The following is a 14,350-nucleotide window of genomic DNA, read 5'->3' on the forward strand; positions in this document are numbered from 1 at the left end:
CAGGAATAAACACTCACCCTGACTTCCTTATATGGCTGTTAGAAAAATTTTATGTGATACCATATATGAAGGCACTTAAACATTTTCCTCCCTATACTTCCAGTTCTACCCAAACATAATTAGAGAAAATGGAAATCAATAGCTCCACGAGCAGGGACTATGTCTATCTAGTTTCTTTCTGGCCCATGTTTTTCACCTTTCTTCCTTTTCACTTCATTTTAATCTTAATATTTGCAAAATGCTTTGCAATCATGACTTGCCTCAATTTTAACCATGTAGTTATTTCTAAATAAAAAGACGGAACAAGGGATCCCTGAGTGGCGCAGCGGTTTAGTGCCTGCCTTTGGCCCAGGGCACGATCCTGGAGACCCGGGATCGAATCCCACATCAGGCTCCCGATGCATGGAGCCTGCTTCTCCCTCTGCCTATGTCTCTGCCTCTCTCTCTCTCTCTGTGACTATCATAAATAAATAAAAATTAAAAAAAAATAAAAATAAAATAAAAAGACGGAACAAGTATAAAAGCACAGAATACCATAGTATATTACTATCTCTATCTTCAAATACTTAAATCTACATTTACAGAACAAAATGAGAAATATCTGGTGTTCAAAATAAGCTGTGGCTGGAAAGAGCTTCACTTTTTTGGACTAATCTTTCTGTCTTTTTAAGTATAATATTCTCCTATTTTCTATGAATCACATATAAAATCAAGCTTTTTAGAGAAATAATGGAAAAAAATTAGAAAAATAGTAGGATATAGGGACCCCTGGGTGGCTCAGCAGTTTAGCGCCTGCCTTTGGCCCAGGGCATGATCCTGGAGTCCCTGGATCTAGTCCCACATTGGGCTACCTGCATGGAGCCTGCTTCTCCCTCTGCCTGTGTCTCTGCCTCTCTCTCTGTGTCTCTCATGAATAAATAAATAAAATCTTTTTAAAAAAATACTAGGATAGCCACTGTAGCTATATAAAATTAAGTGGTCATGTGACTCACACCTTGAAAACAACAAAACTCACCAACTCCTAACCAACAACCATAAATTACCAAAAAAACAGAAGGTCAAGCTTCCTTTCTGACACTATGGGAAATAGTTTGGATTAAAAAATGGCACAGATACAAAGTTAACAGTGTTACACTGGGACCTGTTAACAAGGATTACTCCTGCAGCATGAGAAGAGACTAGGTCAGGGGTAAGAAACACTTTGAATTCAAATTCGTTGTAACAAATTCTAGAAAGATGGGAGTGGAAACTACACGGAACCAGTCACAAAAACAAAAAAAAACGAAAATGTTCTGGAATCAGACAGTTGTAGAACCTTGTGAATATACTAAAAACACTGAAATATACACTTTAAAGGAGTGCATTTTATGGCATGTGCAGTATACTGCAATAAAATCAACATTTAAAAAAACAGTAGAGCAAGTAGACAGTAAAAGCAAAACACACAAATGGTTTAAAACACAAATGGGGACAAAGCATTCTGTAAAACCCCAAAACCACCCACAGCCACAAGCTCTGAATGTTGTCTGTGAATGTGTGGAAGAAGCAGAGGAAGCAAAAGACAGTAAAGGACTGGAGAACAGGAGGACTACAAGAGAGCTTTGTATTTTTTAGTGTTTGTTCTGCTTCCTGTTTTGGACTTCATCTTCCGGAATGACAGGAAAAGCCCAATAGGTCAATGTAAGAAGTGCAAATGAAACCAGGAAGGGTTCTGTCCATTCTCACAGCTGATGAGCCAAATGGGTCTACAGTAGATCTAAAGGAGTGAATGCTGTCCAACCTTTATAAACTCTCCTAATAGATCAGCCAGGGATCACTTCCACTAAGCACATAATCAAAACTGAGCAAGACAGAGACAAAACAAGACAGAAGGGAAGGTTCAGACAAAACAAAACAAAGGAAGAGAAGTTTCAGATAAGGAAACAGAGGAAGGTGTTGGTTGGGTAGGAGCGACAGGACAGAGCAAGAAGTCCCAGAAAGTAAGACTTCCTATTTTTTAAGGCTACATGCAAATAATAACAGAGGCAGCTCAGTGAAATTATTAGTCCTTCTAACTTCTGGGTATACCTAACTTCTGAACCATGCCCTCTAACTGAAGCAACCATCCTGAAGGAAAACTAATTTCACCTAAAAATGAGTAACATAAAAGGATCAAGGTCAAGTCCCAGAGGTGCTATCCTAAAAAGAGAATGAACAGCAATCATAATATACTACTGATATTATGTAGATGAGAAATTTTAAGTTAAAAAAAATATTATCTGTGATGGATTAGAAAATGTGAAATATATTTAAATTCATGCATTCATAATGATACTTTAAAAAATTAGGCACTTTCACAGGATGATAGGAAGCAAGCTCACCACTGGGAAAACTGGCTAGGAAGAAAGAATCAAGTATTTTTCCTGGCTTTCTTATATGAACTAAATTGCTGGTTAAACAAAATACAGACAAAAGAGTCTCTTTATAGAAAGAGTTCAACCGACAGCTAAAAGCGAAATCATGAAATTAAAATACCACAATTTGGGGATCCCTGGGTGGCTCAGCGGTTTGGCACCTGCCTTTGGCCCAGGGCGCAATCCTGGAGTCCCGGGATCAAGCCCCGCGTTGGCTCCCTGCATGGAGCCTGCTTCTCCTTCTGCCTCTCTCTCTCTCTCTCTCTCTATCATGAATAAATAATAAATAAAAATCTTTAAAAAATAAAATAAAATACCACCATTTGCAAGCCCAGTCAGTTAATGCATCTAGGCACTGAGCAAATAGCTGTGAACACCTCAAAAAAAGAGAAGTCAGCCACAAATGACATGCCTCCTGATATATCCCCTATAGCCATGCCAAAGGTATCAAACCTGAATCTAAATAAACCTCTAAATTCACATGAAAGAAAGTCAAAGAACAGAAAAAAGGTTGAACCCCATCATAACTCAACAGCTAAATCTGGACTAAGGGAACTCCACAGATAAAATGTCAAGAAAAAAAAGAGATGGGCAAGAGGAAGATTACATATTAAGAGAGACTCAGAAGACATATTAAGCACAATATTTTAAAAAAAAAAAAAAAAAGGCAAAACAAGAGTCCAGCCAGAGATGTATACTTTGGTAATGGAATATAAAGAAATACAACAAGATGGTTATTATAAAAGTTAGGACTGTGGTTACTTTTAGTAGGATTAGAAGGTGAACTGGATTGGGACACAGCACCCATGGAAGACTTAGTGGCTGGCAAAGTTGTAATTCTTGACATGAAGATGATGATTTTGTCATGTCATAAACATCACAAGAAGATTTGTCATGTTCGTATTAAGTTATAAAAAAAGTTGAGGGCAGCCCCGGTGGCGCAGTGGTTTAGCGCCGCCTGCAGCCTGGGGTGTGATCTTGGAGACCCAGGATTGAGTCCCATATCAGGCTCCCTGCATGGAGCCTGCTTCTCCCTCTGCCTGTGTCTCTGCCTCTCTCTTCGCTCTCTCTGAATGAATAAATAAATAAAACTTTAAAAAAAAATAAAGCTCTTTAAAAAAAAAGTTGAGAATTCAGGTAAAAAAAACACCTGTCACAACAAGGATATACATTTTTGCAAATTAAAAGAAGGGGGATAACTGTGAGGATTGGGTGAAGGTAGCCAAAAGGTACAAACTTCCACTTAAAAGATAAGCTCTGAGGATGTAATGTAAAACCCAATGACTACAGGTAACTATATACTGTATATTTGAAAATTGCTAAGAAAACAGACCTTACAAATTCTCATCACAAGGAAAAAAAAATGTGTAACCATATGAGATGATGGATGTTAACTTATTGTAGTGATCATTTCATAATACATACACATATCAAATCATATTGTACACCTTAAACCTATGCAATGTTCTCAACAATTATATCTCAATAAAAACTCAGGAGAAAGACATCAGGCTGGTAAACTGAATCAATTTTCCTGAAGAATACTGACAGTATGTAACAAAACTCTTTAAAAATGCATACTTTAAATTTTGAATAATCATTGTATATCTAGGATACTCTTTTAAGGAAATAAAGATGCCAACAAAAGATATTTATTTCACTGATATCTAAAATAAGGATGCCTAGGTAGTTCAGTTGGTCAAGGGCCTGCCTTTGGCTCAGGTCATAATCCAGGGTCCTGGGATCAAGTCCCCCATTGGGCTCCCTGCTCAGCAGTAAGTCTGCTTCTCCCTCTCACTCTGCCCCTCCTCTCTGTTCCTGTGCACGCTCTCTCTCTCTCTCTCTCAAATAAATATGTAAAATCTTTTAAAATAAAGAAATACTTAAAACACTTGATATGAGAAAAATGACTAAATGAGTAATGACACAGCTGTAACAAGTACTATTAAAGTATCTTTTAAGAATAATGTATTAGAAGAAATAATTCCGATAGCATTAAGAGGAAAGACAAAGAAACAAAATAATCAACATATAAGCGCACAAACAAAATGGAGGAAAACACAGCAAAATATTAGTGGACATGGGTGATTTTTATTTCCTTTATTTTTCTATGTCTGCCAAGTTCTTCTATACTAGTACATATTTTGTAACCAGCAAAATGTACCAGTTAATAAAATATATTAGCCTTTTAAAAAGGGGATGATTTCCAAACTGAAATATGTATCAGAATGATTTTTTATTTATTTTTTTTTTCAGAATGATTTTTTAAAATAAGATAGGGACTATAACACTTTGCATTACCACCTATCCTGCATTACACTTCTCTTTCCTTTTCCTCTCATGCTAGAAAACATACTAAGTCTCCCTCCTGCTAATTTGGAGTAAAGTTTCAGAAGGGGAACAAGTAATCACTGGAAAGATATATGCTAGTCCCTGTGAGGCAAGCTTCACATATACATTATCTCATTTCTCCTTTAAGGGGGAATAGTTACAGTTTAATAGAGAATGCCTGGAATTCACAATGCTCTCAAAACACTAAATAAACAGGATGGAAATAATTAGGTGCAGGCACCATAATTTAATTAAAAGGATGATCATCCCAGCATTGTTTATAAAAGCAAAAAACCCCACAAATAAGTATCCAACAGTTGATATTATTAGTTATTGTAGCATTAAAATAACATTGTAGATAAATGTTTATTGGCATAGAAAGATACAGTGTCTACAGAAAAAACCAAGACTACTGCTCCAGCTAACTTCAAGTTCAGGTTGAGTAACTTGCACAGGTGGAGGGCAGTCAGCAGAGGGCACCACCAGTCTCTGGGAACACTGCTCTCCATTCCGCAACCACAGAAGCTCAGTCGGCGGTCAAATTTGGAGAAAGGAGAAGATAATTGCTGAACATTTATTATGTGTGTGGGCACAGGATTATGCACTAGTTTTTATTAGATGAGTTTTGTCCCAAAACAATCCTGTTAGGTATTATTATTCTCATTTTACAAAAGAGCAAATTAAGGTCTAAAAAGGTTAAATGGTCAAAAGACATGAACAGAAATCTCACAGAGGAAGAAGACATAGACATGGCCAACACGCACATGAGAAAATGCTCTGCATCACTTGCCATCAGGGAAATACAAATCAAAACCACAATGAGATACCACCTCACACCAGTGAGAATGGGGAAAATTAACAAGACAGGAAACAACAAATGTTGGAGAGGATGTGGAGAAAGGGGAACACTCTTGCACTGTTGGTGGGAATGTGAACTGGTGCAGCCACTCTGGAAAACTGTGTGGAGGTTCCTCAAAGAGTTAAAAATAGACCTGCCCTACGACCCAGCAATTGCACTGCTGGGGATTTACCCCAAAGATTCAGATGCAATGAAACGCCGGGACACCTGCACCCCGATGTTTCTAGCAGCAATGTCCACAATAGCCAAACTGTGGAAGAAGCCTCGGTATCCATCGAAAGATGAATGGATAAAGAAGATGTGGTTTATGTATATAACGGAATATTACTCAGCCATTAGAAAGGATGAATACCCACCATTTGCTTCAATGTGGATGAACTAGAGGGTATTATGTTGAGTGAAGTAAGTCAATCGGAGGACAAACAGTATATGTTCTTATTCATTTGGAGAATATAAAAAATAGTGAAAGGGAATAAGGGGGAAAGGAGAAAAAATGAGTGGGAAATATCAGAAAAGGAGACAGAACATGAGAGAATCCTAACTCTGGGAAACGAACAAAGGGTGGTAGAAAGGGAGATGGGTGGGGGGTGGGGGTGACTGGGCACTGAGGGAGGCACTTGATAGGATGAGCACTGGGTGTTATGCTATATGTTGGCAAACTGAACTCCAATAAAAAATAAATAAAAATAAAATAAAAATAAGATAAAAAATAATAAAAAGGTTAAATAATCCATCACCACATGCCCCTTCACTTTGACCCCATCAATGCCAGTTGGTGTACATAGCCCACATAGGGGACACCCTCTGAGTGCCTGTCTCTAGTGGTCCAAGGGGATTGTATTTCTGGGCCCTATGAGTCCGAGACAATTAGAGACATAGCTCTTGATAGGCTACCACCCTCTAGCCATTATACAGTCAGGAGACTGAAATACATCTTCAGTCTTCCTCTGAAAATGGCCCGACCACCTACTAGATCTAGAGCTTTAGCCTGAGGGACAAGCTTCAGATTTATAACACATCTAGAGACTATGGAAACACTCTCAGGAAACATAAGCTTAGGGATACTATACATCTATGAGCTCACTCTGCCCTGCGGTAGCTTACCTGTACCTCCAGAGGAAAAGCCCATCTACTTGTCTGAAGCTTCAAATTGTGCAACTGTCACTAAGATGACAAGCAAGGTCTATAGTTGCAGTCCCTGAGGACTGGGTATATTTCCATATCTTAAAAGCTGCTGAGAGTCTAGCTCCCAATCAGCCTAAAACTGGGAGATGACTAAGGTCCTTCCCCCTGGAACACCCAAAGTCTCAGTGAGTGTCTGCTTTCAGCTTAGGGCATGAATCAAGAGTTCCAGGATGGAGTCCCACATCGGGCTCACCACAGGAAGCCTGCTTCTCCCTCTGCCTAGGTCTCTGCCTCCTGCCTCACTCTCTGTGTCTCTCGTGAATAAATAAAATCTTAAAAAAAAACTTTCAGAAAACACTCAACATAATAAAGGCCACGTATGACAAGCTCACAACTGTCGTGCTCAATGGTGAAAAGCTGAAAGCTTCTCCTTTAAGATCAGAAACAAGACAAGGATATGCAAACTCACCACTTTTATGCAACCTAGTATTGGAAGTCCTAACCAGAGCAATTAGGCAGAAAAAGAAATAAAAGGCATCCAAAATAGAAAGGAATAAGTAAAACTGTAACTTTCTGTGGGCATAATTTTATATAGAGAAAACTCTAAAGACTCTACCCAAAAAGTTATTAGAACTAATAAATGAATTCAGTAAAGCTGTGGGATATAAAATCTATTACATGTCTATACATTAACAATGAACTATAAGAGAATTAAGAAAACAATCCCCTTTACAACTGCACCAAAAAAAATAAAACACTTAGAACTAAATTTAACTAAGAAGGTGAAAAATCTTTACACTGCAAACTATAAGATACTGACAAAAGAAACTGAAGAAGACACAAATACATGGAAAGATACTATATGCTCATGGACTGGAAAAATTAATTTGAAAAATATCATATTTCCCAAAGCAATCTACAGATTCACTGCCATCCCTATCTACTAAATTCAATGCATTTTTCACAGAAATAGAACAATCTTAAAATTTGTATGGAACCACAAAATACCCCATTATCCTGAGAAAGAAAAACAAAGCTAGAGGCATCATGCTGATTTTAAACTATACTAGAAAAAAAAAAACAAATAAAAAAAATAAACTATACTAGAGGGATGTCAGGGTGGCTCAGTGATTCAGCATCTGCCTTCAGCTCAGGGCATGATCCCAGTCCTGGTATCGAGTCCTACACTGCACTCCCTTTAGGGAGCCTGCTTCTCCTTCTGCCTGTGTCTCTGCCTCTCCCTCTGTGTCTCTCATGGATAAATAAAATAAAATCTTTAAGCTATACTACAAAGCTATAAAAATCAAAACAGTATGGTATTGGCATGAAAACAGATACATAAAACAATAGAATAGAGCAGAGAGGTCAGAAATAAACCTCATGTCAATTAATATATAACAAAGGAGGCAAGAATATACAACAGGGAAGGACAGTCTCTTCAGTAACTGTTGCTGAGAAAACTGGACAGCCACATGCAAAGAATGAAACTGAACTACTAACTTACACCATAGACAAAAATCAATTTGAAATTATTAAAGACTTGAATGTAAGACCAGAAATCATATATTTCTTAGAAGAAAACTAAGCAATAAGTTCCATGACATTGGTCTTAGTGATCTCTTTTTGGCTCCTACTCCAGAAGCAATGCAACAAAAGCAAACAGGACTACATTAAACTAAAAGGTTTCTGCGTAGCAAAGGGAGCTTCTCACTAGTGAATGGGAGAATGTATTTGCAAATCACATATCAGGTAAGGAGTTAATCCAAAATATATAAGCTCATACAAATCAATAACAACAAATCCAACTGAAAAATAGGCAGAGGATTTAAACAGACATTTTTTTCAAAAAAGACAAAAGACAGCCAACAGGCAAATGAAAGATGCTCAACATCACTACTCACCAGGAAGTGCAAATTATAACCATAATGAGATATAACCTCATACTTGCCAAAATGACCATTATCAAAAAAATAAACATGATGGAAAACAGTATGAAGGTTTCTCAAAAACTTAAAAGTAGAATCACTATGCAATCCACCTATTCCACTTCTGGGTATTTATTGAAAGAAAACAAAAACACTAATTCAAAAAGATCTGTGTAATCTATGTTCACTGCAGCATTGTTTACAATAGCCAAGATATGGAAAGAACCTGTATGTCCATCAGTGGATGAATGTATAAAGAAAATGTGGCGTACACACACACACACACACCAGAATACCACTAAGCTATAAAATGAAATCTTGCCATTTTTTACAATATAAATGGACCTCAAGAGTATCATACTAAGTGAAAGAAGTCAGACAGAAAAAGATAACCATTGTATCATTTCACTTATATGTGGAATCTAAAAAACAAAATAAATGAACAAACAAATAATAGATACAGAGAACAGACTGGTGGTTATAGGGTGGAGAGTTTGTCAGGAAACAAAATCGATGGAGATAAGGAAGTACAAATTTTCAGTTATAAAATAGATGTCATGAGAATGTAACATACAACATGGGGACTACAGTCAATAATACTGTTATTGCAAATTTAAAAGCTGGTGAGAAGGTAAATCTTAAGTTTCCATTAGAAGAGAATGTTGGAAATTTGTATGCTGACGGATAGTAAACAGACTTCATGTGGTGATTTCACAATCTACACAAATACTGAAACATTATGTTGTAAGCCTGTAACTAATGTATTTCAACTGTACTTCAACAAAAAGTAAACAAAAAATTACAAGATTAACTGACGAGCACCTGGGTGGCTCAGTCAGTTAAGCATCTGACTCTTGATTTTGGCTCAGGTCATGATCTCAGGGGGTCAGTCATGATATCAAATTCTGTGTCAGGCTCCACACTCAGTGGGGAGTCTCCAGATTCTCTTTCTGTCCCTCCCTGTACTAGCGCACACTCACGCTCTTGCTCTGTCTCTCAAATCAACAAATAAATCTTAAAAAAGAGAGAGAGAGAGAAAGAGACTAAATAACTCAAAGTCATGCCATCAAATAAGAGAGCCAGGATTAGAATCTACATGTTTGTCACTGGAGAGCCTGAAATCTTTCTACGACACAATGTAGCTCCCATCAAACTCACCTGATTTATGAAACTGTAATTGTAATCTTATTTACTGAAAGATAATCTCACCTTATTGGCAACAGCATTGACACTTGGCCGGGCATCAAATATAAAGATTTTATGAGACTGGGCATTGGAGTCCATGATAGCTTGAAGGTATTTTTCATCCTCTTTGCTTCGTTTTCCACTCACTCCTACCATGGGCTGGCTACACCGAGTGATAGTGGCTTGACTTTCAGGATGAATCCAGGATAAAACCTTAGTGGGGGAGAAAACAGTGACATGCTCTTTATATATTTCTCTATTTATAATTCTTCTCAAAAACATTACTCTATAAAATTCTTTCTAACTGGTTCCAAAGTCTAACCACAAAGGCTGTATAAGACTGCTATAAAAATCATCACCTTTCTTTCAAGCCAATTCTGGCATATGGAAAATCTGCTCTAATCCTTTAAGCAGGTAATGATTTATGGAAGTCATGATTATTTGGAAGTGTTGTCTCTAGAGTAAAAATACATTAAAAGGGAGTTAAGTAAACCCCTTAAAGTTTTATTATTAAAGTGGCAACCAGTCCAACTATAAAGACTTCAGAATGTATAACTTTGTACATAAAATTATTTGAACTGATCTTTCTAAAACATAGTGATTCATCATAAATTCATAAAGTCTTCTTCTTTCCAGGACTTAAAGGAAAAGAGCATCTGTTGCCCTGATTAAAGAGTATATAATTAAAAAAAAAAGAAATAGTAAACAATAAAGAGCCAACTTTGTTTTCAAGAATCACAATTCTGTGCAGTTCTTTAATATCCTTGTCAGAATCTCCAGAAACTTCTTTAAGTCTTTCCTCATTTTAATTTTACTAAATAACTCATTGTCTAAAATCTCCATAAAAGACATGTTGTAGCTATTTTTATCCTGCATCCATTCTCCCATTCATTAACCTCAGCATTATGCAGAGTGCAAAAACATTTACTAGGGCACCTGGGTGGCCCAGTGGCTGAGCATGTGCCTTTGGTTCAGGTGGTAATCCTGGGTCCTGGGATCAAGTCCTGCTTCAGGCTCCGTACAGGGAGCCTGCTTTTCCCTCTGCCTGTGTCTCTGCCTTTCTCTGTCTCTCATGAATAAATAGAATCTTAAAAAAAAAAATTTGCAAAGTCTCAAAGCTTCATACTTACTGGGATGCGGCCCCTCGATCTGAAGGATGCCACTCTCTTTAATTCTTCATCAGGAATATTTGCTGGCACAACCAAGAGGGCAGGATATGTATCACAAAGCTCATACCGTTCATTTATTTTTGTTATCCTCCAGCTTTCATTGGGAATTCCCTACATGTGAAATAGAACGTAAGACAAATTACTACCTAAAATATTAAAAGATATTGAAATAAAAGCCATCCTATTTAACTTCTTTTATCTCCACTGTCCATTTTTTAAGTTGTTGGAATAATTACTATCTACCTGTAGTGACTGGTCTTTTAGGATGAGATATTCTAATGTAGGGATCTGTGTTCATTTTGGCAGCCAATTATACATTGAAAGATTTCTCAAATCATTAAATACTGATAGGTGGCTGGGTCTGTGTGAAACATATCCAATAGGAAGCAAGGACACAGTAAGACTGTAAATGTTCCTTGTCTTAAAAACAAAACAGTCTCATTCAGGTTGACTGGATGATTGACTTTTCTGCTATTTGTCTACAGAAAGAAATTTCAGGAAGCAGGTACCAACAACCACCAGAATATTATATATATGTTTATCACGTACAGACCTAAAGTGAAGTTTTCGCTCCTAAATTATAGTACTAATGTAATGCTGCTAATCTGACACATATTAGAAAAGCAAGGGAGTAACAGAAGGCAAAACCAAGAGGCAAGAAATACTTTTTAAAAACTTCTTAAAAACATATCAATTATTAAGCTCTCATTTGGTCCTTCAATATTTGCTATAACCAGTCTACTATTTCACATAAGGGGTTACCTAAGTTAGAGTAAGATACTTAAAAATTCTCCATCTTTCATTCTACAGAAAATAGAGCCATTAAATTAATTGGAATTAAGAAAATATATATATTTAAACTTTTATGGCCCCTTACAACTCATATAATCAATCAGAAAAAGAATTTTTAAAGAAACCAAATTATAGTTTAAAAAAAACATTTATTAAGCATTTATTATAGCAATTATAATTAAAAAAAACATTTATCAAGCAAGAAACATTATGCACTGGTACATACCAGCAGCCTCTTTACACTCACACATGCACATATTATTATATTCAGGTTTTGCTAACTTCATTTGATGAAAAAATGAAAGAGGTAATAGAGAATTCCACATACATTCCAAATCTATCCTTTTATTTAAAAGTACATTTTTCCTGAAAAAATTAATATTTTATAAATATAAACACTATACTGGTTCATGAAATTGTTCTAAAATCTGAAATCAAAGGACAGGGGTGCCTGTTTGGCTCAGTCAGTTAAGCTTCTGTCTGCCTTCAGCCCAGGTCATGACCCCAGGGTTCTGGGATAGAGCCCCGAGTCAGGCACCCTGCTTCCTCTCCCTTCTGCCTCTGCCTGCTGCTCCAAGCGACTACTTGTGTGCGCGTGCGCGTGCTCTATCTCTAATAAAGAAAAAAAAATGAAAAGAGTGAATTTTTAAAATTTCATTTAAAAAAAAATGAAGTCAAAAGGCAGAATGTACTCTCCTTTAAAGAGGTCTTTCTCAAGTAATCAACAAACACCCAAGAGGACATTAATTAAGCAAGGAGAGAAAATTCTCTCCCAGGAATCATATGGTAAATACCATCTAGAGAGTTTTTCTATTTTTTTAGATTTTATTTATTTATTCATAAGAGACACAACAAGAGAGAGGCAGAGACAAAGGCAGAGGGAGAAGCAGGCTGCCTGCAGGGAGCCCCCTGTGGGACTCAATCCCAGGACCCTGGGATTATGCCCTGAGCCAAAGGCAGATGCTCAACAAATGAGCCACCCAGATGTCCCTCATCAAGAAAGTTTCCATGTATCCCTAGCCATGGTCTGTTTCTTCACTGGTGTCTTACACTCTATTTACACCCTATTTAATTAGCTTAGTCCCAACCTACTTCTTATGATACACGTCAGCCCCTCCTTCTTGCCTTCCTCAACTTCTTTATATACTAGACAATTGTTCAGATGAGATCCTTACTTATTTTTTAGAAATAAAAGAAAGACTTAATTAGAAGCTTAAAAATATATTTCCGGGATCCCTGGGTGGCGCAGTGGTTTGGCGCCTGCCTTTGGCCCAGGGCACAATCCTGAAGACCTGGAATCGAATCCCTCATTGGGCTCCCGGTGCATGGAGCCTGCTTCTCCCTCCTCCTGTGTCTCTGCCTCTCTCTCTCTCTCTCTCCCCCTCTCTCTGTGTGACTATCATAAATAAATAAAAATTTTAAAAATATATATATATATATTTCCATGATAGAACAAAAAAGTACAGTGAACTGGCAAGTTTATAGAAGTGGAACTTTAGCAAAAACCTTAGATACCATCTTTAACTCATCCCTCTTCCTTAACCCCCTACATCCAATCGAACAATTTCTAATTTTTTTCTTCAAAAAGTACCAAAAGAAAACTTTGCTATTTTCAATCCTCATTACAACTTCCCTAATTCAGGCCATGGTCACTCCTCTCCTGTCCCTCTGCAATCCATTTTCCATGCTGCCTCTCCAATAATCACCTAAGTAAGTTATCATGTCATTCCTCTATCTAAAAATTGTCAGTGGTTACCTATTCCTTTTCACATAAAGTATAATTCCTCCATGAGCAGGAGTGATGTCACCAAGATGGCAACATAAGTGTTCCTGACTTCACTCTTCATCATAAGAACAACTAACAACTATTTAAGGACATCACTGAGAGGATCCTAGAACATGGACTGAAGTACTCCAGCACTTCAGAGACCCAGAGACGCTGCATTAGAAGGTAAGACAAGAGGCTACCTGATAGGAGAGGGAGGGGCCTCTCTAGCTAATCTCAGTTTCCCAAACAGTTTCAGTGGTTGGGAAGGGCCAAGAGCTACCCTGCTTGGGAATGCAGCTCTCCTAGTACTGGCTTTGCTCTGGGAACAATCAGCTCTTCTCTCCTGTCTCCCTGCTTGACTGCTGCTGGTCCACACTCCTTCCAGTTTTTGCCAGTCCTTTTGGTCAAATGGGGTGGGAAGACACTTTGCAGTGTGTGGGGCTATGATGTAACTTCTGGTCTAGGGGTGGGCAAACTGGAGTTTAGGGCTGGCAAAACTCCTTGTTTGAGGGTCCAAATTAGGGAGTTCTACACCTTGCTGAGTTCCCTGGTCAGAGTGTGCATGTTGACCTCACTATCCCTCCCCCTAGGCCAGCGTAGCCCAGCCCAGCACCACACAGAGAGGTCTCCCCTGAGCCTCTGGCTCCTCCAGCAGGAAGGAGAACCCAGGGGAAACAACCAGCACCATCCCCCAGCACTGTGGGTGCCCCTACTTTGAGCCTGTACCTCAGGGACTGCAGGGAAATCTGTGGGGCTTATCCCCTGGGAATCTCTGACTGTGATGGAGAAGTGGGAAAGGGCTT

The 14,350-nt window shown here is 37.9% G+C and overlaps 1 protein-coding gene across 6 annotated transcripts in view; it reads right to left on the reverse strand.

Annotated features, from left to right (window-relative positions):
* MTMR2 (myotubularin related protein 2) overlaps positions 1-14,350 on the reverse strand; it is a 120,910-nt gene that overhangs the window by 18,445 nt on the left and 88,115 nt on the right. For all 6 annotated transcript variants that reach the window (XM_041730783.1, XM_041730780.1, XM_041730782.1 and 3 more), the window contains 2 exons: positions 10,949-11,098; positions 9,843-10,031 (listed from right to left, as the gene is read on the reverse strand). In XM_041730783.1, coding sequence (XP_041586717.1) covers positions 9,843-10,031; positions 10,949-11,098 — 339 coding nt within the window. The remainder of the gene's footprint in view (positions 1-9,842; positions 10,032-10,948; positions 11,099-14,350) is intronic.

The sequence above is a fragment of the Vulpes lagopus genome, chromosome 15 (genome assembly GCF_018345385.1).
Source record: "Vulpes lagopus strain Blue_001 chromosome 15, ASM1834538v1, whole genome shotgun sequence".
In the NCBI taxonomy this organism is placed as follows: Eukaryota; Metazoa; Chordata; class Mammalia; order Carnivora; family Canidae; genus Vulpes; species Vulpes lagopus.